The 21,049-nt window shown below is 37.7% G+C and overlaps 2 protein-coding genes across 4 annotated transcripts in view; one reads left to right on the top strand and one right to left on the bottom strand.

Annotated features, from left to right (window-relative positions):
* Nucleotides 1–21,049, bottom strand: part of LOC126961605 (putative selection and upkeep of intraepithelial T-cells protein 1 homolog) — a 206,622-nt gene that overhangs the window by 79,456 nt on the left and 106,117 nt on the right. For 2 of the 3 annotated variants that reach the window (XM_050802162.1, XM_050802143.1), the window contains exon 2: nucleotides 12,012–12,109. The gene's annotated coding sequence lies outside the window, so the exon portion shown is untranslated. Of the gene's footprint in view, nucleotides 1–12,011; nucleotides 12,750–21,049 lie in introns of those variants that run through there. The other variant, XM_050802145.1, reaches the window with a different exon arrangement.
* LOC126961625 (selection and upkeep of intraepithelial T-cells protein 1) overlaps nucleotides 1–21,049 on the top strand; it is a 196,394-nt gene that overhangs the window by 158,930 nt on the left and 16,415 nt on the right. Inside the window, exons 8-9 of the mRNA XM_050802173.1 lie at nucleotides 15,006–15,120; nucleotides 15,557–15,670. Coding sequence (XP_050658130.1) covers nucleotides 15,006–15,022 — 17 coding nt within the window. The 3' untranslated portion in view covers nucleotides 15,023–15,120; nucleotides 15,557–15,670. The remainder of the gene's footprint in view (nucleotides 1–15,005; nucleotides 15,121–15,556; nucleotides 15,671–21,049) is intronic.

Raw genomic sequence — 21,049 nt, 5'->3', positions numbered from 1 at the left:
TTAGACCTTGGTGGGATTCTGGGGGTTCTGATGTCATTAACTGTAGGCAAGTGACTGTCTCTAGAATCAAGGCCTTAAGCAAAGGTGAAGAGCCTAAAGAAATGTGGGATCCTTCTCAGGTCTGGAGAAAAACACAGGGATCCTAAAACCTGGCAAAGTCACGAGAACCAAGTGGCATGGCATTGCCAACCATGCTGGTGCAGCAAGTGATGCCTTGCTAATCCTGTCTATGCTCTTAGCTCACTAGAATTATTGAGAGTTTGGCACAGGAGAGTCTGGTATAAAACTAGAGCTATGCTCAATCCAATGAGAGAAAGCAGCTCCTGGGGGAACCCTAACTCCATCCAGGCACTGAGACCTCTTTTTTTTAAAAAAAGTCTTAATCTTTTTATTATTTTATCACATGAAACTGCATTGTATTTGTCTGTCTGAACATTACAAATAATGACATATCATTGTGTTTAAAAGCCCAGTATTACTACATTATTGACATTTTTATCCACTTTAGCATAAACTCTACATCCACCTGTTTGCCTCCAAGAGATTGCCACCTCCTTGGGGACAGGGACAATATCTTATCTTTGTGTTGAGACCTTCTTTAACTGAGGCAGAAAATAAATTTAAGACTCAAATTTCATTGAAATTTTAATTCATAAGGGCAAGAGAGATTGATTTTGGACTTCAGTTTGTAAACTTATTTAATTTTTTAAAATTTTATTTATGTATTTATTTTTCCTAGGACTCTTTTTTTTTCTTTTACTTATATTTTAAGTTCAGGGATGCATGTACAGGATGGTTATATAGGTAAACTGTCTGTCACAGGGATTTGGTGTACAGGTTTATTTCATCACCCAGGTAGAACTTTTTGGATGTTAACGTTTTCCTTTGAAATATTATAATTGAAAAAACCTTTATAATGCTTTTTTTTCTATCATTAGAAGATTTTGGTATTTATTTTATTTTACTCTAGGAAGATTGTAGCTGCATTGTGTCTAATACAGACACATCAAATCATGTCTTATAACAATTTTCACCTTCAGATGCTGTGCGGGCTTGGAGTAAATTTAATTGACATGCTCTTCTAACACATGTAGGAACTCCCAGGGGCACACTTTATATGGCCCATCAGCAGCTCCAGGAGATGCCGGGAGGCATGGGGGTTGTTTTGGAGGAAACTTGTGAAAATAGAAACAGCTGTATGGAGGTATAGCTAACCAGGGAAATTTCTCCCAAGAAGAAAATGGCATCCTTGATGTGAACAGCTTTTCCCAAGTTTACAGATCAAGACTGCTACCATCATCAAACTCTTATCTTTGAATTTTTTTCTTGCTTATGCCCCTATGAACAATAGAAGTGGAAAGCGGGTCTGTTATGTGCACTTGTGGGGTATACTTTTATTTGTAAAGGAGTTTGCAGCCAGCCTTATACATGGATAAACTTATACTTTGATAAATAAAGAATAAAGACCCAATATAGGTGAGAAACATTAAGGTACATATGTTGCTTCATAATCAGTCAAAAACAAAACATTGTTTCACTTCTCTTAACCCATATCATGGGTTAAAGAGAACATTGCCAGGAGGCCTTCACTCTTCTAGAAGGGCATCATTTGTTAGGTCCTTCTTCCATGGTTTAAAGTAAAAAAAGGCAATGATTAGAAATGTATCCCTCATGATAAGCTCTATGGCAAATTCTACTCTAAAGGCTACAGTTCACAACAGACTTTAAATTCTCTTGTGAAAGTTATATTGGGATGGCTAAACAGAGAAGTATCTGTGCAGCTGCTGGCACTTGTGACCTATGGAGAAATACATCAAATGAAGATTATAGAAATTCAGTGGTAGGGAATTGCCAAAGAAATTGCTTAGTCAAGTGAGTAAATTTTTTATCTAGCTCATTCTTTGATCTATTTGATTTTAGAAGGTTTGGTTTATGGGGGCCTTGGGTAAAGAGCATATTCTGGACCCTTAGTATTATCTTCCCAACAGTGATAATAATAGTCTCCCTGGCATGCTGTACTCTCTCAAAGGTTTTAAATGTTTGCATATTGACATCTCTAGAACATCAAATGAATGGTCTCCTTTCAACTGGAATGACAAGAGCTAAAAAAAAAAAAGAAAAAAAAAAAAAAAAAAAGATGTGCAACAATGAGGACACCATAACCTACAATGTGCTGAGACCAGAAACCCAAAAATGATGATAACTGAGAGTGGTGCTAAGGCCCTAAGTTTTGGTCACACTCTCACCTAAGTGAGAACTTGACCAAAAAGGGGAAATAGTTTTAATAAAATTCTGGGAGGCCATTGTCTTGAATTAAGCTCATGCACTATGCCCCAGCAGACCAAACCAAACCAAAATGGAGTTGCTTGTGCTAAGACTTTAAGGAAACACATAAATTCATAGAACAAACCAGATTTTGTTTTTTCCCCTGCAAATTTTTATAGCAAACATTCCTAACAGCATAGGTATCCACCCCCTGAGGTTCCCATTAAATCTTTTAACCAAATCCATTTCCTCTTGCCTAGAGACCATCAAGCTTCAGATGATCATGCAACAAAGGTTCCAGCCAGTTCCAGATGAAGACACCACCCATGGCCATCAAGAAGCTACTGTATCTCCACCAGTTAGAGCAGGGCAAGAGTTCTGTGATCCCCAATAGGTAGGGACTATGCCTCAAGCCAGCATGAAGTAGTTACAGAAAAAAAAAAATTGGTCCTTCTGTCTCCCATAAAGATTTATGGGGATCACATCTTTCAGGGGCGAGATGAGGCAGGAAAGCACGGTCTGGAGGCAGGGAACGTAAGACCAATTCACACTTCAGCTGTGAGAGGAAATATCCTCTCCATAGGGCATACACTAAGTAAGTGACTTTGTAACTTTATTTCATCCTCTTCATTTACATAGGGTGTACCCAAAGTAGAGGGTATTTAAACTCACAAAAACTCTGTAACAGGACCTTTGAGACTCTGTGCCTTGCCCACTCCCACACTGTGGAATGTACTTTCATTTTCAATAAATCCCTTCATTCCTTCCTTGCTTTGTTTGCGCATTTTGTCTAACTCTTCATTCAAGACACCAAGAAGCTGAACACTCTCCACCATTAACATCCTGAGTAGCTAGCACTACAGATGTATGCCACCACACCCAGCTAATTATTTTTTCACTTTTTGTAGGGACAGAGTCTCACTGTGTTGCCCAGGTTGGTCTCAAACTCCTGGCCTCAGGATATCCTCCCATCTTGGCCTCCCAAAGCACAAGCCACCATTGCTCTGCCCCTATATTGCTTTATTTGCATATTATGTTAAATTCTATTTTAATCTTGCTGATTTTGGTTTACTTTTCCTGTCAATCACTGAAAGAGGAGTATTGTAATCTGAAACTAATATAATTATGAATTTCTCTATTTCTCTTTTTAGTTTGGTTACTTTTTGCTTGTTTTTTGAATCTCTTTAATTAGAAACATACACATTTATGATCATTGTGTTTTCCTGACGAGTCATATTTTTATCTCTATGAAATGTTGCTCATTCATCTCTGCTAATAGTGTTTGTCTTAAATTCTACATTGCTGATTTTAATATAGTAAGATATTAATATGCTTGCTGTTCACATGGTATATCATTTTTTTCAAGTTTATACTTTGAACTTTTCTGTGTCTTTTTATTTAATGTGTCTCAATTTCATCCAGTTTGAAAATTTCTGTCTTTTTTATCTCACTTGGTGCCTTGTTTTATGCTAGGTGAACATCTTTTAGTATTCTACTAACTTCTTATTAGCTATATATTTATTTTAGTGGTTGCCTTCAAATTCAAAATATGCATCTTTTACTAGTTGAGGCCTACCTTAAAGTTATATTGCATGGGCTGTTGTATAATACCAAAAACATCCAAGGGTATAATTAAGTTTTCTCCCCACTCCATTCTTCATGTCATTGTTGACATACTTTTTACTTCTACATGTCATAAACTATACATTGTTATTGTTTTTCTTTAAAAAGTCAATTACCTTATAAATAAAGTAAGAAAAAACTATCTTTTAAATCTAAATATTTACTATTTCTAGAACCTTTTTCCTTTGATATAGATTGAGATTTATGTCTGTCATAATATTCCTTTATCCTGAGTCCTGAGATCTTCACTTTACATTTCTGGTAGTGCAGATCTTCAGGCAAAGAATTCTCTCTGCTTTCATTTTTCTGAAGATGTCTGCATTCCTTTTTTTTCTTTCACATATATTTAACACTGTCTTAAAGAGTCTGTTACTCTTCAACTATCTCAGTATACTTTGAAATATAAAAGTATTAATCATTGTTGGAACAGTTATTCTAAATCTTCATAGGTAATTCCTATGACAATATTAGTTGACCGAGAACATATTATCATTTTAAATATATGTTAAACTGGTCAGGTGCCGTGGCTCACACCTGTAATCCTAGCACATTGGGAGACTGAGGCCATTGGATCACTTGAGCCCAGGAGTTAGAGACCAGCCTGGGCAACATGATGAAACCTGGTCTCTATTAACAAAAATTAATTAGTCAGGTATGATGACATGCACATGTAGTCCCAGATACTCAGGAGACTGAGGTGGGAAGATCACCTGAACTCAGGAGCTTGAGACTGCAGTGAGTCATGATGATGCCACTGCATTCCAGCCTGAGTGACAGAGTGAGACACTGTCTCACAAAAATAAAATAAAATAAATAAATATATGTAAAATTTTGCACTAAGTCAGAACACCACTAACAGTTTGAACATAGTGTTCACACTCAACATTCAGTAAAAGAAACATTCACATGTTAGGTTGCTTTTGAATAGAAATCACTAATTTAAGTAAATAGGATATAATTTCTAATGGGTTAAAAAGGAAGAAATCGGAAGGCATTCTGAGATGGCTGAATAGGAACAGCTCCGGTCTGCAGCTCCCAGTGTGATTGACACATAAGATGGGTGATTTCTGCATTTCCAACTGAGGTACCTGGCTCATCTCATTGGCACTGGTTAGACAGTGGGTGTGGCCCACGGAGGGTGAGCTGAAGCAGGGCAGGGCATCGCCTCACCCAGGAAGCACAAGGGGGCAGGGGATTTCCCTTTCCTAGCCAAGGTAAGCCGTCACAGACTACCTGGAAAAATGGGACACTCCTGCCCAAATACTGTGCTTTTCCCAAGGTCTTAGCAACAGGCAGGCAAGGTGATTCTCTCATGTGCCTGGTTTGGCAGCTCCCACACCCATAGGGCCTTGCTCACTGCTTGTGCAGCAGTCTAAGATTGATCTGCGAGATAGCAGCGTGGCTGGGGGAGGGGCGTTCACCATTGCTGAGGCTTCAGTAGGTAAATAAAGTGGCCTGGAAGCTCTAACTGGGCGGATCCCACCACAGCTCAACAAGGCATACTGCCTCTAGACTCAACCTCTGTAGGCAGGGCATAGCTGAACAAAAGGCAGCAGACAACTTCTGCAGACTTAAACGTCCCTGTCTGACAGCTCCGAAGAGAGCAGTTGTTCTCCCAGCACAGCATTTGAGCTCTAAGAATGGACAGACTGTCTCCTCAAGTGAGTCCCTGATCCCCGTGTAGCCTAACTGGGAGACACCTCCCAGTAGGGGCTGACAGACACCTCATATAAGTGGCTGCCCCTCTGGGACAAAGCTTTCAGAGGAAGGATCAGGCAGCAATATTTCCTGTTCTGCAGTATTTGCTGTTCTGCAGCCTCTGCTGGTGATACCCAGGCAAACAGGGTCTGGAGTGGAACTCCAGCAAACTCCAACAGACCTGAGGCTGAGGGCCCTGGCTGTTAGAAGGAAAACTAATAAACAGAAAGGATCAACATCCATCAACATCAACAAAAAGGTCATCTACACCAAAGCCCCTTCTGTAGGTCACCAACATCAAAGACCAAAGGTAGATAAAGCCACAAAGATGGGGAGAAACCAGAGCAGAAAAGCTGAAAATTTGAAAAATCAGAGCACCTCTTCTCCACCAAAGGACTGCGGCTCCTCATCAGCAACAAAGCTGAACAGAGAATGAAAAGGAACAAAGCTGGATGGAGAATGACTTTGACGAGTTGACAGAAGTAGGCTTCAGAAGTTCTGTAATAACAAACTTCTCTGAGCTAAAGGAAGATGTTTGAACCCATCACAAGGAAGCTAAAAACCTCAAAAAAAGATTGGACAAATGGCTAACTGGAACAAACAGTGTAGAGAATACCTTAAATGACCTGATGGAGCTGAAAACCATGGCACGAGAACTTCATGATGCATGCTCAAGCTTCAGTAGCTGATTTGATCAACTGGAAGAAAGGATATCAGTGATTGAAGATCAAATTAATGAACTAAAGCAAGGAAACAAGGTTAGAGAAAAAAGAGTAAAAAGAAACAAACAAAGCCTCCAAGAAATATGGGACTCTTTAAAAAGACCAAATCTACATTTGATTGGTGTACCTGAAAGTGATGGAGAGAATGCAACCAAGTTGGAAAACACTCTGCAGGATATTATCCAGGAGAACTTCCCCAACATAGCAAGGCAGGTCAACATTCAAATTCAGGAAATACAGAGAACACCACAAAGATACTCCTCAAGAAGAGCAACCCCAAGACACATAATTGTCAGATTCACCAAGGTTGAAATGAAGGAAAAAGTGTTAAGGGCAGCCAGAGAGAAAGGTGGAGTTACCCACAAAGGGAAGCCCATCAGACTAACAGTAGATCTCTCAGCAGAAACCCTACAGGCCAGAAGAGAGTAGGGTCCAATATTCAACATTCTTAAAGAAAAGATTTTCAATCCAGAATTTCATATCCAGCCAAACTGACCTTCATAAGTGAAGGAGAAATAAAATCTTTTACAGACAAGCAAATGCTGAGAGATTTTGTGACCACCAGGCTTGCCTTACAAGAGCTCCTGAAGGAAGCTCTAATCATGGAAAGTAACAACTGGTACCAGCCACTGCAAAAACAGGCCAAACTGTAAAGACCATCGATGCTATGAAGAAACTGCATAAATTAACGGGAAAAATAATGAGCAAACATCATAATAACAGGATCCAATTCACACATAACAATATTAACTTTAAATGTAAATGGGCTAAATGCCCCAATTAGAAGACACAAACTGGCAAATTTGAAAAAGAGTCAAGACCCATCAGTGTGCTGTATTCAGGAAACCCATCTCACTTGCAAAGACACACATAGCCTCAAAATAAAGGGATGGAGGAAGATCTACCAGGCAAATGGCAAGCAAAAAAAATCAGGGGTTGCAATTCTAGTCTCTGATAAAACGGACTTTAAACCAACAAAGATCAAAAGAGACAAAGAAGGCCATTACATAGAATCAATTCAACTAGAAGAGCTAACTATCCTAAATATATATGCACCCAATACAGGAACACACAAATTCATAAAGCAAGTCCTTAGAGACCTATAAAGAGACTTAGACTCCCACACAATAATAATGGGAGACTTTAACACCCCATTATCAACATTAGACAGATCAATGAGACAGAAGGTTAGCAAGGATATCCAGGACCTGAACTCAGCTCTGCAACAAGCAGACCTAATAGCCATCTATAGAACTCTCCACCCCAAATCAACAGAATATACATTCTTCTTAGCACCACATCACACTTATTCTAAAATTGACCATATAATTGCAAGTAAAGCACTCCTCAGCAAAAGTAAAAGAACAGAAATCACAACAAACTGTCTCTCAGACTATAGGGCAATCAAATTAGAACTCAGGATTAAGAAACTCACTCAAAACTGCACAACTATATGAAACTGAACAACTTGCTGCTGAATGACTACTGGGCAAATAATGAAATGAAGGCAGAAATAAAGATGTTCTTTGAAACCAATAAGAACAAAGACACACTGTACCAGAATCTCTGGTACACATTTAAAGCACTATGTAGAGGGAAATTTATACCACTAAATGCCCACAAAAGAAAGCAGGACAGATCTAAAATCAACACCCTTAACATCACAATTAAAAGAACTAGAGAAGCAAGAGCAAACAAATTCAAAAGCCAGCAGAAGGCAAGAAATAAGTACAATCAAAGCAGAACTGAAAGAGATAGAGATATGAAAAAACCCTCCAAAAAATCAATGAATCCAGGAGCTGGGTTAAAAAAAAAAAAAATAGATAGACTGCTATACAGACTAATAAGAAAAGCGAGAAGAATCTAATAGATGCAATAAAAAAATGATAAATGAGATATCACCACTGATCCCACAGAAATACAAACTACCATCAGAGAATACTATAAACACCTCTATGCAAATAAACTAGAAAATCTGAAATAAATGGATAAATTCCTGGACTCCTACACCCTACCAAGTCTAAACCAAGAAGAAGTTGAATCTCTGAAAAGATCAATAGCAAGTTCTGAAATTGAGGCAGTAATTAATAGGCTGCCAACCAAAAAAATCCAAGACCAGACAGATTCACAGCCGAATTGTACCTACCAGAGGTACAAACAGGAGCTGGTATCATTCCTTCTGAAACTATTCCAAACAATGGAATAAGAGAGAATCCTCCCTAACTCATTTTATGAGGCCAGCATCATCCTGATACCAAAACCAGGAAGAGACACAACAAAAAAAGGAAATTTCAGGCCAATATCCCTGATGAACATCAATGCAAAAATCCTCAATAAAATACTGGCAAACTGAATCCAGCAGCACATCAAAAAGCCTATCCACCACAATCAAGTCGGCTTCGTCCCTGCGATGCAAGGCTAGATCAACATACACAAATTATAAACCTAATCCATCACATAAAAAGAACCAATGACAAAAACCACATGAATATCTCAATAGATGCAGAAAAGGCCTTCAACAAAATTCAACATCGCTTCATGCTGAAAACTCTCAATAAACTAGGTATTGATGGAATAGATCTCAAAATAGTAAGAGCTATTTATGACAAATCCACAACAAATATCAAACTCAATGGGTAAAAGCTGGAAGCATTCCCTCTGAAAACTGGCACAAGACAAACATGCCTTCTTTCACCACTCTTATTCAACATAGTATTGGAAGTTCTGACCAGGGCAATCAGGCAAGAGAAAGAAATAAAGCATATTCAAATAGGAAGACAGAAACTCAAATTGTCTCTGTTTGCAGATGACATGATTGTATGTTTAGAAAATCCTATCATCTCAGTCCAAAATCTCCTTCAGCTGATAAGCAGCTTCAGCAATGTCTCAGGATACAAAATCAATGTGCAAAAATCACAAGCATTCCTATACACCCCTAACAGACAGACAGCCAAATCATGAATGAACTCCCATTCACAACTGCTACAAAGAAAATAAAATACCTAGGAATACAACTTACAGGGAATGTGAAGGACTTCTTCAAGGAGAACTACAAACCACTGCTCAAGGAAATAAGAGAGGACACAAACAACTGGAAAAACATTCCATGCTCATGGATAGGAAGAATCAATATCATGAAAATGGACATACTGCCCAAAGTAATTTATAAATTTGACATTATCCCCAATAAGCTACCATTGACATTCTTCACAGAATTAGGAAAAACTAATTTAAATTTCATATGGAACCTGAAAAGAGCCCACATAGCCAAGACAATCCTAAGCAAAAAGAACAAAGTTCGAGGCATCACGCTACCTGACTTCAAACTGTACTAAAAGGCTACAGTAAGCAAAACAGCATGGTACTGGTACCAAAACAGATATATAGACCAATGGAACAGATCAGAGGCCTCAGAAATAACACCACACATCTACAACCATCTGATCTTTCACAAACCTGACAAAAACAAGAAATGGGGAAAGGATTCCCTGTTTAATAAATGATGTTCAGAAAACTGGCTAACCACATGCAGAAAACTGAAACTGGACCCCTTCCTTACACCTTATACAAAAACTAACTCATGATGGATTAAAGACTTAAACCTAAGACCTAAAACCACAACAACCCTAGAAGAAAACCTAGGCAATACCATTCAGGAGTCATGGGCAAAGACTTCATCACTAAAACACCAAAAGCAATGGCAACACAAGCCAAAATTGACAAATGGGATCTAATTAAACTAAAGAGCTTCTGCACAGCAAAAGAAACTATCATCAGAGTGAACAGGCAACCTACAGAGTGAGAGAAAATTTTCGCAATCTATCCATCTGACAAAGGGCTAATATCCAGAATCTACAAACAACTTAAACAAATTTACAAGAAAAAAACAAATAACCCCATCAAAAAATGGACAAAGGATATGAACAGACACTTCTCAAAAGAAGACATTTATGCAGCCAACAAACATATGAAAACAAGCTCATCATCTCTTGTCATTAGAGAAATGCAAATCAAAACCACAGTGAGATACCATCTCATGCCAGTTAAAGTGGCAATCATTAAAAAGTCAGGAAACAACAGATCCTGGAGAGGATGTGGAAAAATAGGAACGCTTTTACACTACTGGTGGGAGTGTAAATTAGTTCAGCCACTGTGGAAGACAGTGTGGTGATTCCTCAAGGATCTAGAACTAGACATACCATTTGACCCAGCCATCCCATTACTGGGTATATACCCAAAGGATTATAAATCATTCTACTCTAAAGACATATGCACACATATGTTTATTGTGGCACTGTTCACAGTAGCAAAGACTTGGAACCAACCCAAATGACGATCAGTGATAGACTGGATAAAGAAAACGTGACACATAACACAGAATACCATGCAGCCATAAAAAAGGATGAGTTCATGTCCTTTGCAGGGACATGGATGAAGCTGGAAAACTTCATTCTCAGCAAACTAACACAAGAACAGAAAACAAAATACCACATGTTCTCACTCATAAGTGGAGTTGAACAGTGAGAACACATGGACACAGGGAGGGAACATCACACACTGGGGCCTGTTGGGGACGGTGGGGGGCTAGGGGAGTGACAGTATTAGGAGAAATACCTAATGTAGATGACAAGTTGATGGGTGCAGCAAAGCACTATTGCAAGTGTATACCTATGTAACAAACCTGCATGTTCTACACTTGTATCCCAGAACTTAAAGTATAATAAAAATAAATAAATAAACAAAAAATCTAAAATTCATATGGAGCCCCCCAAAAATGCCCAAGTAGCCAAAGCAATTCTAAGCAAAAACAACAAAGCTGGAGGGACCCCTTTTCCAGGCTTCAAATTATATTAAAAGTCTCTAGGAACTAAAAACACATGGTATTGGCATAAAAATAGACACATAAGTCAATGGAACAGAATAGAGAACACAAAAAAAGAGCTACATATTTACAGCCAATTGATCTTTGACAGATTTGATGAGAACACACGCTGGGGAAAGGACACATTGTTGAATAAAAGGTACTTGGAAAATTAGATAGCCATTTGCAGAAGAATGAAACTGGACCCCTATCTCTCAACAGTAACACAAATTAACTCAAAATGGATTAAAGACCTAAACATAAAAGGTAAAACAATAAAAATCCTAGAATAATACCTAGAAAAAACTCTACAGGACATTGGCCTAAGCAAAGAATTTATGACCAAGTCCTCAAAAGCAAATACAACAAAAACAAAAACAGACAAATGTGACCATATTAAACTAAAATTCTTCTGCCCAGCAAAGGAAATAATCAACAAAGTAAAGACACAATCTGCAGGATGGGTTAAAATATTTGCAAACTATTCATGTGACAAAGGTCTAATATCCAGAATATATAAGGAACTCAAACAACTGAACAACAACTAAAACAATGAATGATATCATTAATAAGTGACCAAAGGATATGAATAGATATTTTTCAAAAGAAGACACACAGGTATATGAAATAATATTCAGCATCAGTAATCATCAGGGAAATGCAAATTAAAATCACAATGTTATATCATCTTGACCCAGTCAGAATAGCTATTATTACGCACTTTGGGAGGCTGAGGCAGGTGTATCACCTGATGTCAGGAGTTTGAGACGAGCCTGCCCAACATGGAAAAACCCCATCTGTACTAAAAAATACAAAAATTAGCCAGGCATGGTAGCACGTACCTGTAGTCCCAGCTACTCGGGAAGCTGAGGGAGGAGAATCGCTTGACCCGGGAGGCAAAAGTTACAGTGAGACAAGATCACCCCAACTGCACTTCAGCCTGGAAGACAAAGTGAGACTCTGTCTCAAAAAAATAAAAATAAACTTAAAAATAACAGATTTTGGCAAGAACGCAGGGATGAGGGAACTCATATACTGTTGGTGGGAATGTAAATTACTAAAACCTCTATGGAAAACACTATGGAGATTTCTCAAAGAACTGAAGATAGAACTGCTATTTCATCCAGCAATCCCACTATTGGGTATCTACCCAAAGGAAAAGAAATCTATATATCAAGAAGATACCTGCACTCATATGTTTATTACTGCTCTATTCACAATAACTAAGGTATGGAATAAACCTAAGTGTCCATCAACAGCTGATTGGAGAAATAAAATGTGGCATATATACACAATGGAACACTATTCAACCATAAAAAAGAATGAAATCACATTTTTGGTAGCGACATGGATGACACTGAAGGCTTTAGTGAAACGAGTCAGACACAGAAAGACAAATATCACATATTCTCACTTACAAGTGGGAGCTATTAATAAATAATGTATACCAATGGGTATCAGGTATGGAATGATACACAATGGAGACTCAGAAGGGTGAGGGGGTTGGAATGAGTGGATGATGAGAAATCACTTAATGATTATGATGTACATTATTAGGGTGATACCTTAAAACCCCTGACTTCACTGCTATGAAATCTATGCATGTAACAAAATTGTACTTGTACCGAATACGTTTCTACAAATAAAAAGAGATGCCTGATAATAAGACACTAAGTGACCATAAAAATACACACTAGGCCCATTAACATGAGCTGATGGGTTTGTCAGCTGGTCAGAATCTTAGCATAAATCAAGTTGAAAGGTTAGTGAAAGGAAATCTGGGAAATGTGTTAATATAACTTTCAGAATGAGCACAAAGTATGACACAGTCATGAATTATTTACATCATTATACAAAGTTGCCTTTTGGAGAAGACGCTTTCTATGGTCGAATGGACAACGTGCCCCATCCTGTGAGTGTCAGCCACTTTTTGAGTAACTCCGGTGCTTGTTTAATGGACTCACGTACAAAACAGCCATGGTAATGAGCTGGAGGTTATGCATGAGGTCAACAAAATGGATTTTCTCTTCCCACAGCTTCTCTGCCTGCTGAAACCACTCATTGCCCAAATGTCAATGACAGTGATGATGCATTAAGTCCCAGATTGGCACGCATTCTCTACTGATTGATTATACTGGACCTCTTCCACCATAGGGAGACAAGAGCTTTTTTTTCCACTGGATTGGACAATTATCCTATATACGAATATGCCTTCCTTGGCTGCAGTGCTTCTGCCAGCATCATCAAGCACAGACATATGACAACATTTGTATTGTCATTATGCTGTTCTGTGCAAAGTGGTTTCTGATCAATTTTACCACAAAAAAAGTACAGTGAAGAACTCCTACTTAGGGAATTGACCAATATTACTATATATATATATATATTTCTTTATATAGCAGCAGCTATGTAAAGTTTTATCCTACTAAAAACATGTTGCTACTTGAAAAGCAACATCTGCAAGGCTGAAAAAACCCCATAAAATGCAGTCCTTTATTTGAATCAATGATTATATGTGGTGCTTTTTAGTTTTGTGACCAAAATGCATAATTTCAAGACTAGAGAGATAAAAGTGGGAGTGGTTTCTTTTACTATCATATTCAACAATCTATTTATTATATACTCTTGTTTCTCACTCCCATGAGTCTGAGGTCTGTCAGTCTAAAAGGCTTCCCAAGAAACGAGTGACTTCACGTAAGTAGGCAACACTGTCCTGGTGACATGGAAGTTGAGACTGCCACCTGGACAAGTTAGGCTCCCAGTGCCACTGAATCAACCGGTCAATAAAAAGGAATTGATTCTAGCTATCAAGGAGAAATAAACACCATCAAGGAAGAAAGAATTATGCCTAAAAACCAAGGAGTTCTCTGAGAAACATCTAATTACTTCAAGTTCAGTAGTAATTAATTAAAGACCACAGGAATGCAATGAAGGCAGGGTCACTAAAGACTCAGACGCTTTAGGAATTCAGATTTGAGTCTTCCCACCAGATAAAAAACAATCCCAACATAGGAATGGCTGAGGGAAAAGAGAATCTGGAGCAGGAGGTATTAAGTGTAACTACTATTTACAGCTTACGGAAAAGAGGACTGTAGCAGCTATGCCTATTTTCCCTCTTGTTGAGGAGGAATTACAAGCATCCTCCACATAATCTCTTCTTGGGGGACTAAGTAAAAATAAAAATGTATAGCTGAAACACTGGTAATCAGAGCTGACCAGAAATTTTGCTATTCTAAGAAACATACTCCTTATAATATAGACAGATGTCCCCTAGTAGAGTACGAATGTGTCTTTTCTGTAATAACCTGCCTCCACATCATCACCCTGCAGTCCATTGACAGCCTCTGAAGAAGACAGCACTATAAATCTGAGGAAGATCAGTTTAAATGATGCTGACCATAAGGAAAAATCAGGACGAATCATTATCTTATTGTCTTAAAGATAAATTAGTATCCTTTGCTCTTATCTTGAATGTGGACATACTTTCCCTAAGTTCCATTTCTGTTAGTAGCTACAACCAAGCTGACAAAAGAGAAAGCAAACTTATTTTCTTTATCTGCCTTTCCCAGGATCTATCTGCCTGTAAACTAATTATGAGACTCAAGATGTCTGTCTTAATGAACTTTCCCAAAGAAGTTGGGAAGAAGCTAGTAGCAAACTTCCCTTCTTGACACAAAAGAGGAGCCAATAAAAAGGAAAATAAAATTTTTTAAAATTACGGAATAGAACCTGGGACTGATACTGCCCAATTGGAAGAGAAGTATTTGACTAATCGTCCAAATATGACTTAATCAATCCAGATTTTTAGCATGTCCTTGCTCCCTCCAATTTCTCAGAAACACCACCTTGGTAACCAATGCTGCTATGAGGTGAGAAAAGAGCAGGACAGAACTGAAGTAACAACCAGCTCTCTCACAGTGAGTGATTCACATCAGTATAAGTCAAGCCAAGGCAAGTCACTGCAGCAATAAACTAGTAGCATGAACATCAAAATATCAGTGAAACTCCTAAGTGAAGGAAATCTCCTCTCAAAGATAACCTTACAGAATTCAATTTGGTTCTTTCTACAGTTTCATTGTGGTATAATTGACACAAAACCTGTGTGTATTTAAGGCATACAACTTGACATTCTGATATACATATATACTATGGAATAATCACCACAATCAAGCTAATTAACATGTAAATCACCTCAATCAATCCCCTCACATAGTTATCTTTTTCTTTTGGGTGAATAAAAACAAATAAGCACTACCCTCTCAGCAAATTTCAAGTATACAATACAGTATTGCTAACTATAGTTACATTGCTCTAAATCTTACTCATCTTGCACCACTGAAAATTTGTGACCTTTGTTCAACATCAACCTGTTTCCTCCTTTTTCCAGCCCCTGGCAAACACTAATCTACCCTCGGCCTCTGAGAGAGCAAGATAAAGCTGAAGTAGCAACCAGCTCACTCACAGTGGGTGATTCATATCAGCAGCATCAAGACAAGACAAGGTAAGTCACTGCAGCAATAAACAGCAGCATGAACACCAAAGTATCAGTCAAACTTCTAAGTGAAGGAAATCCCCTCTCAAAGATCACCTTACAAAATTCAGTTTGATATATCAAGCTTGAATATTTGAAACTACACATATAAATGTGATTATGCAGTATTTGTCTTTCTCTGACTGGCTTATTTCACTTAGCATAATGTCCTCCAGTTTCATCCATGTTGCCACAAATGGCAGGATTTTTTTCTGTTTTAAGGCTGAATAATACTTCATTGTATATATACATCATATTTGCTTTTTCCATTCATTCATTGCTGGACATTTAGATTTTTTTCCATATCTTCACCACTGTGAATACTGATGCATTGAACATGGGGGTGCAAATATCTCTTCAACATACTGATATTATTGCCTTTGGATATAGTCAGAAGTGTAATTGCTGGATCATAAGGCAACTGTATTGTTAATTTCTTGAGGAACCTCCTTACTGTTCCATAACAGCTGTACCAAGGTACATTCCCACCAACAGTATACAAGCATTTTCTTTACATTCTCTCCAACATTTGTTATTTCTTTTTTATGATAGCCATTAGAACATGTGTAAGATAATATGCTATTGTGGCTTTGATTTGCATTTCCCTGATGATTAGTGGTGTTGAGAACTTTTTCATATGCCTCTTAGCCACTTGCATGTCTTCTTTTGAAAAATGTATATTCAGGCTCTTTACTCATTTTTTAATTGAGTTTTTTGGCATTCTGCTCTTGAGTTGAATGAGTTCCTCATATATTTTGAATATGAATCCCTCATTAGAAATAGGACTTGCCAATATTTTCTTCCATTCCATATATTGACTTTTCACTTGAATATTTCCTTGGCTGCACAGAAGCTTCTTAATTTGATGTAGCCTTACTTATCTTTGCTTTTGTTGGCTTTGTGTTTGGTGTCATATCTAAAAATCATTGCCCAGACCAAAGTCAAAAGGCTTTTTGCCTATGTTATTTTCTAGGAGTATTATGGTTTCAGTTCTTACATTTAAGTCTTCAATCCATTTTTAGTTCATCTTTGTACATGATGAGAGATAAAGGTCCAATTTACTTTTGCCACATGCAGGAATAGTTTTTCCAACATCATTTTTTGAAGAGTCTCTCCATTTCCCATTGTTTTTATTGGCATCATTATCAAACATCAGTTGACAGTAAATGTGTAAAATTTACTTCTGGGGTCTCTATTCTGTTCCACTGGTCTATAGGTTCTGTTTTTATGGTGGTACCATACTGTTTTAATTATTATATCTTTGTAATATATTTTTAAATCAGGGAGTGTGATGTCAGCTTTTATCTTGCTAAATATTGCTTTGGTTACTCAGATCTTCTTTAATTTTTCATATCAATGCTTTATACTTTTTAATGTGTAAGTATTTTACCTCCTGAGTCACTTTTATTCCTAAGTATTTTATTCCTTTTGATGTTATTTCAAATGGGCTTTTATTTCATAATTACTTTTATGTGTCAATTTTTGTCTATGTATAGAAGCACAAGTGTGTTTTGTATGTCAAATCTGAATCCTGCAACTTAAATAAATGTATTAATTCTAAAAGTTTTTTACTAGTCATTAGGGTTTTTACATATATGATTAGGTCACCTACAAACAGATAATTTTGCTTCATTCTTTCCAATTTAGGTGTCTTTCATTTCTTTTTCTTGCCTAATAGCTCTGGCTGGGACCTTTATTAATATGCTGAAAAAAAGTTTGTCACATGGATATATTGGGTAATGCTAAGGTTCAGAATATGAATTATCCTGTTACCCAGGTAGTGAGCAAAGTATTCAATAACTTTTCAACCCTTGCCTTCCTTCCTTCCTCTCCACTTCAGTAGTCCCCAGTGTCTTTTGTTGCCATCCTTATGTCCATGAGTATCCAATGTTTAGCCACCCATTATAAGTGAGAACATGCCATATTTGGTTTTCTGTTCATACATTAATTCGCTTAGAACACTGGCCTCCAACTGCATCTATGTTGCTGCAAAGGACATGATTTCATTCTTTTTTATGACTGTGTAGCATTCCATGGTGTATATGTACTACATTACCTTTATCTAGTCTACCACTGATGGGCATCTAGGTTGATTCTGTGTCTTTGCTAGTGTGAATAGCGCTGAGATAAATATATGCATGTATCTTTATTATAGAATTATTTATATTCCTTTGGGTATATACCCAGTACTGGGATTGCTGGGTTGAATGGTAGCTACATTTGAAGTTCTTTGACAAATCTCCAAACTGCTTTCACAGTGGCTGAATTAATTTACATTCCCATCAGTAGTGTATAATTATTCCCTTTTCTCTGCAACCTCATCAGCATCTGTTATTTTTTTACTGTTTTTTCTAACACTGCTCCAACGTGATGTAGTTTACTTTAGCCTTCTATACTTGTGTGTCTGTAACTTCCCTCTTTCTGAGAGAAACTGGCTTCCAGTACCTGCTATCCATTTACTTATTTGTTTTGAGTTTTTGTGTTTGAGATGGAGTCTTGCTCTGTCACCCAGGCTGGAGTACAGTGGTGAGATCTTGGCTCACTGCAACCTCTGCCTCCCAGGTTCTAGTGATTCTCCTGCCTCAGTGTCCTGAGTAGCTGGGACTACAGGTGCCCACTACCATGCCCAGTTAATTTTTGTATTTTTAGTAGAGAGGGATTCCACTATGTTGGCCAGGCTGGTCTCGAACTTCTGACCTCAAGTGACCCACCCAGCTTGGCCTCCCAAAGTGTTGGGATTACAGGTATGAGCCACCACACCTGGTCCATTTTTTTACTTTTTAATAATCATATTCTGACTGGTGGGAGATGTTATCTCATTGTGGTTTTGATTTTCATTTCTCTAATGATTAGCGATGTTGAGCATTTTTTCATATGTTTGTTGGCTGTGTGTATATCTTCTTTTGATAAGTACCTGTCCATCTCCTTTGCCCATTTTTTAATGGGGTTGTTTGGTTTTTGCTTATTGACTTGTTTAAGTTCCTTATAGATTCTGGATATTGCACCTTTATTGGATACATGGCTTGCAAACATTTTCTCCCATTCTGTAGTTTGTCTGTTTACTCTGTTGATAGTTTCTTTGGCTGTGCAGCAGTTATTTAGTTGAATTAGGTCTCACTTGTGTATTTTTGTTTTTGTTGCACTTGCTTTTGGAGACTTTCTCATAATAGTCTGATCTTTGACAATGTTGACAAAAACAAGCAATGGGAAAAGGATTCCCTATTCATTAAATGGTGCTAGGATAACCAGATAGTCATATGCAGAAAACTGAAAATTGACCCTTCTCTTTCACCATATATGAAATATCATATATGAAAATCAACTCAAGGTGGATTAAAGCCTTAAATATAAGACCTAAAACTGTAAAAATCCTAGAAGAAAACTTACGAAGTACCATTTGGAAAAGATTTCATGACAAATTCCTCAAAAACAGTTGGAACAAAAATAAAAATAGGCAAGCAATGTTTTTCTTCAATAAGCCATTTTTCTAACTGAAATGTATAAAATGTGTTTGTGGTGAGTGGGTGGAGAGCTTTAAGGAGCATGTGCTCTTCTTAAACTACTGTGTTATAGGACATTGCCATGGTAATGAGTGGCCAAAGAGGAGTTCAGATGAAGGGTTTTGGAGTGAGGGTCAAACAATCTTGAAACTGGGGTGTTGGATTGCTTTTCCTTTGGTCACCAAAGCCTCGTGTGATTATATAAGAACCTATACTGAATACAAATATAATAATTGCTGACTCCTATGTATTGAGGGCCTGCTAATGGTCTCACGGTACTAAATATTTTACATACATTGGCTCTAATTCTGACAATTACCCTTCAAGATAGATATCACTGTCCCAGATGTATAGGCTAAAGCCAGACATTATCTGGAAAGAATTTGTGGAAGGGATAGGAAAGTTGGTTGCTTTTGTTAAATCAAGAAGCATAAAAGTAGTGTGTACTGTTTTGGTTGGATAACCTCAGTAACAAAGATATTTTCTTATCTTACCTGATAAGAAAATAACATGTCTTCCAAGGAAATAAAAGGGAGCTTCAAAATGCTGACACTGCCCCCTGGCTCTTTGGTCTAGGGTGGGAGAGGAAAAGCAGTAACAATTAGTGACACATACAAAGTAGGTGGTTTTCATGGGGCAGAGTCAAGTTTTCTTTAAGGGAATGTGTTAGGAAAGGTTCTCCAGAGAAGGAAAACCAATAAGATATATATATGGAGAGAGAGACTTGTTTGAAAAGACTGCCTCACATGATTGCGGAGTATGGCAAATCCAAAATCTGCAGGGCAGGCCAGCAATCTGGAAACCTAGGGAAGGGTTGCTGATGTAGCCTTGAGTCCAAGGGGGGTCTGGACACAGAATTTCTTCTTCCTCAGAAGACTTCAGTTTTTTGTTTTTTGTTTTTTTCCTGAAGGCCTTCAACTCATTGTATGAGGCTTACTTAGATTATTGAAGGTAATCTGCTTTAGTCAAAGTCTATGAATTTAAATGTTAATCACATCTAAAAAATGTCTTCACAACAACATCTAAACTGCTATTTGATCAACAACTGGATATCATAGCCTAGCCAAATTGGAAAGTAAAATTAACTATCACAGGAAGGAAGAAAGTAGATAATTATATAAATAAGGCAGAAATATTGGGTAGAGTAAACTGAAATCGGATGAATGTCCTGGGTCAACAGATAGAATGGGTAGAAAAAAATAAATGAAAGACTAAAAGCATAAAAGGATCCATGAAATGAGAGACTACAGGAATTTGCATTTTGGAGTGCCCTATGATGAGAAAGATAAGAAGCATGGTAAAAAGGACATTTCCTAAAGGGAGGACCAAAGCTAATCTAGTGAAGTCCTGTACTATTGGAGTCCTGAGCAGATTAGTAGACTGAGTCTTTCTCATTATTGAAATGAAATATTGTAGGGCACCATTCTAATTTCTTGGAGCAGTTCTTTTAGAAGCAGAAAGGGACTAATCACCTTAGCAGCAACTCATCAATATCGGTCCCTCACTTGTGGTCAGAAAGCCCTAAGCTCTGAAGTAGACCTGAGAAAGAGTAGATTTTTTTCCCATATTGCTTCAGTTAAATCTACCAGCTAACTCAGACTTTTCTCAATTCTCCACCCACACCTTTAATATTTCCACTATCTAATTGGAGATATTTATGAGATATCCAAGTGCACGTGACACTCCACTTCACTATTTTACATTTTTGAGGCTTACCCAGTCCAATTGTCCCAAGTCAGAACCAGTTTATGGAGGCTGTCCTCCTGCTGGAATTTGGTCTGCTTGTTATCTTTGTATCTTTCTGGTATCTCATGTGTGGCCACTGCTTCTGCCATGCACTCTTCTCCTA

Source organism: Macaca thibetana, chromosome 1 (assembly GCF_024542745.1).
Source record: "Macaca thibetana thibetana isolate TM-01 chromosome 1, ASM2454274v1, whole genome shotgun sequence".
Lineage (NCBI taxonomy): Eukaryota > Metazoa > Chordata > Mammalia > Primates > Cercopithecidae > Macaca > Macaca thibetana.
Note: the sequence above shows the minus strand (reverse complement) of the source record. Positions and strands in the feature narration are given on the sequence as shown.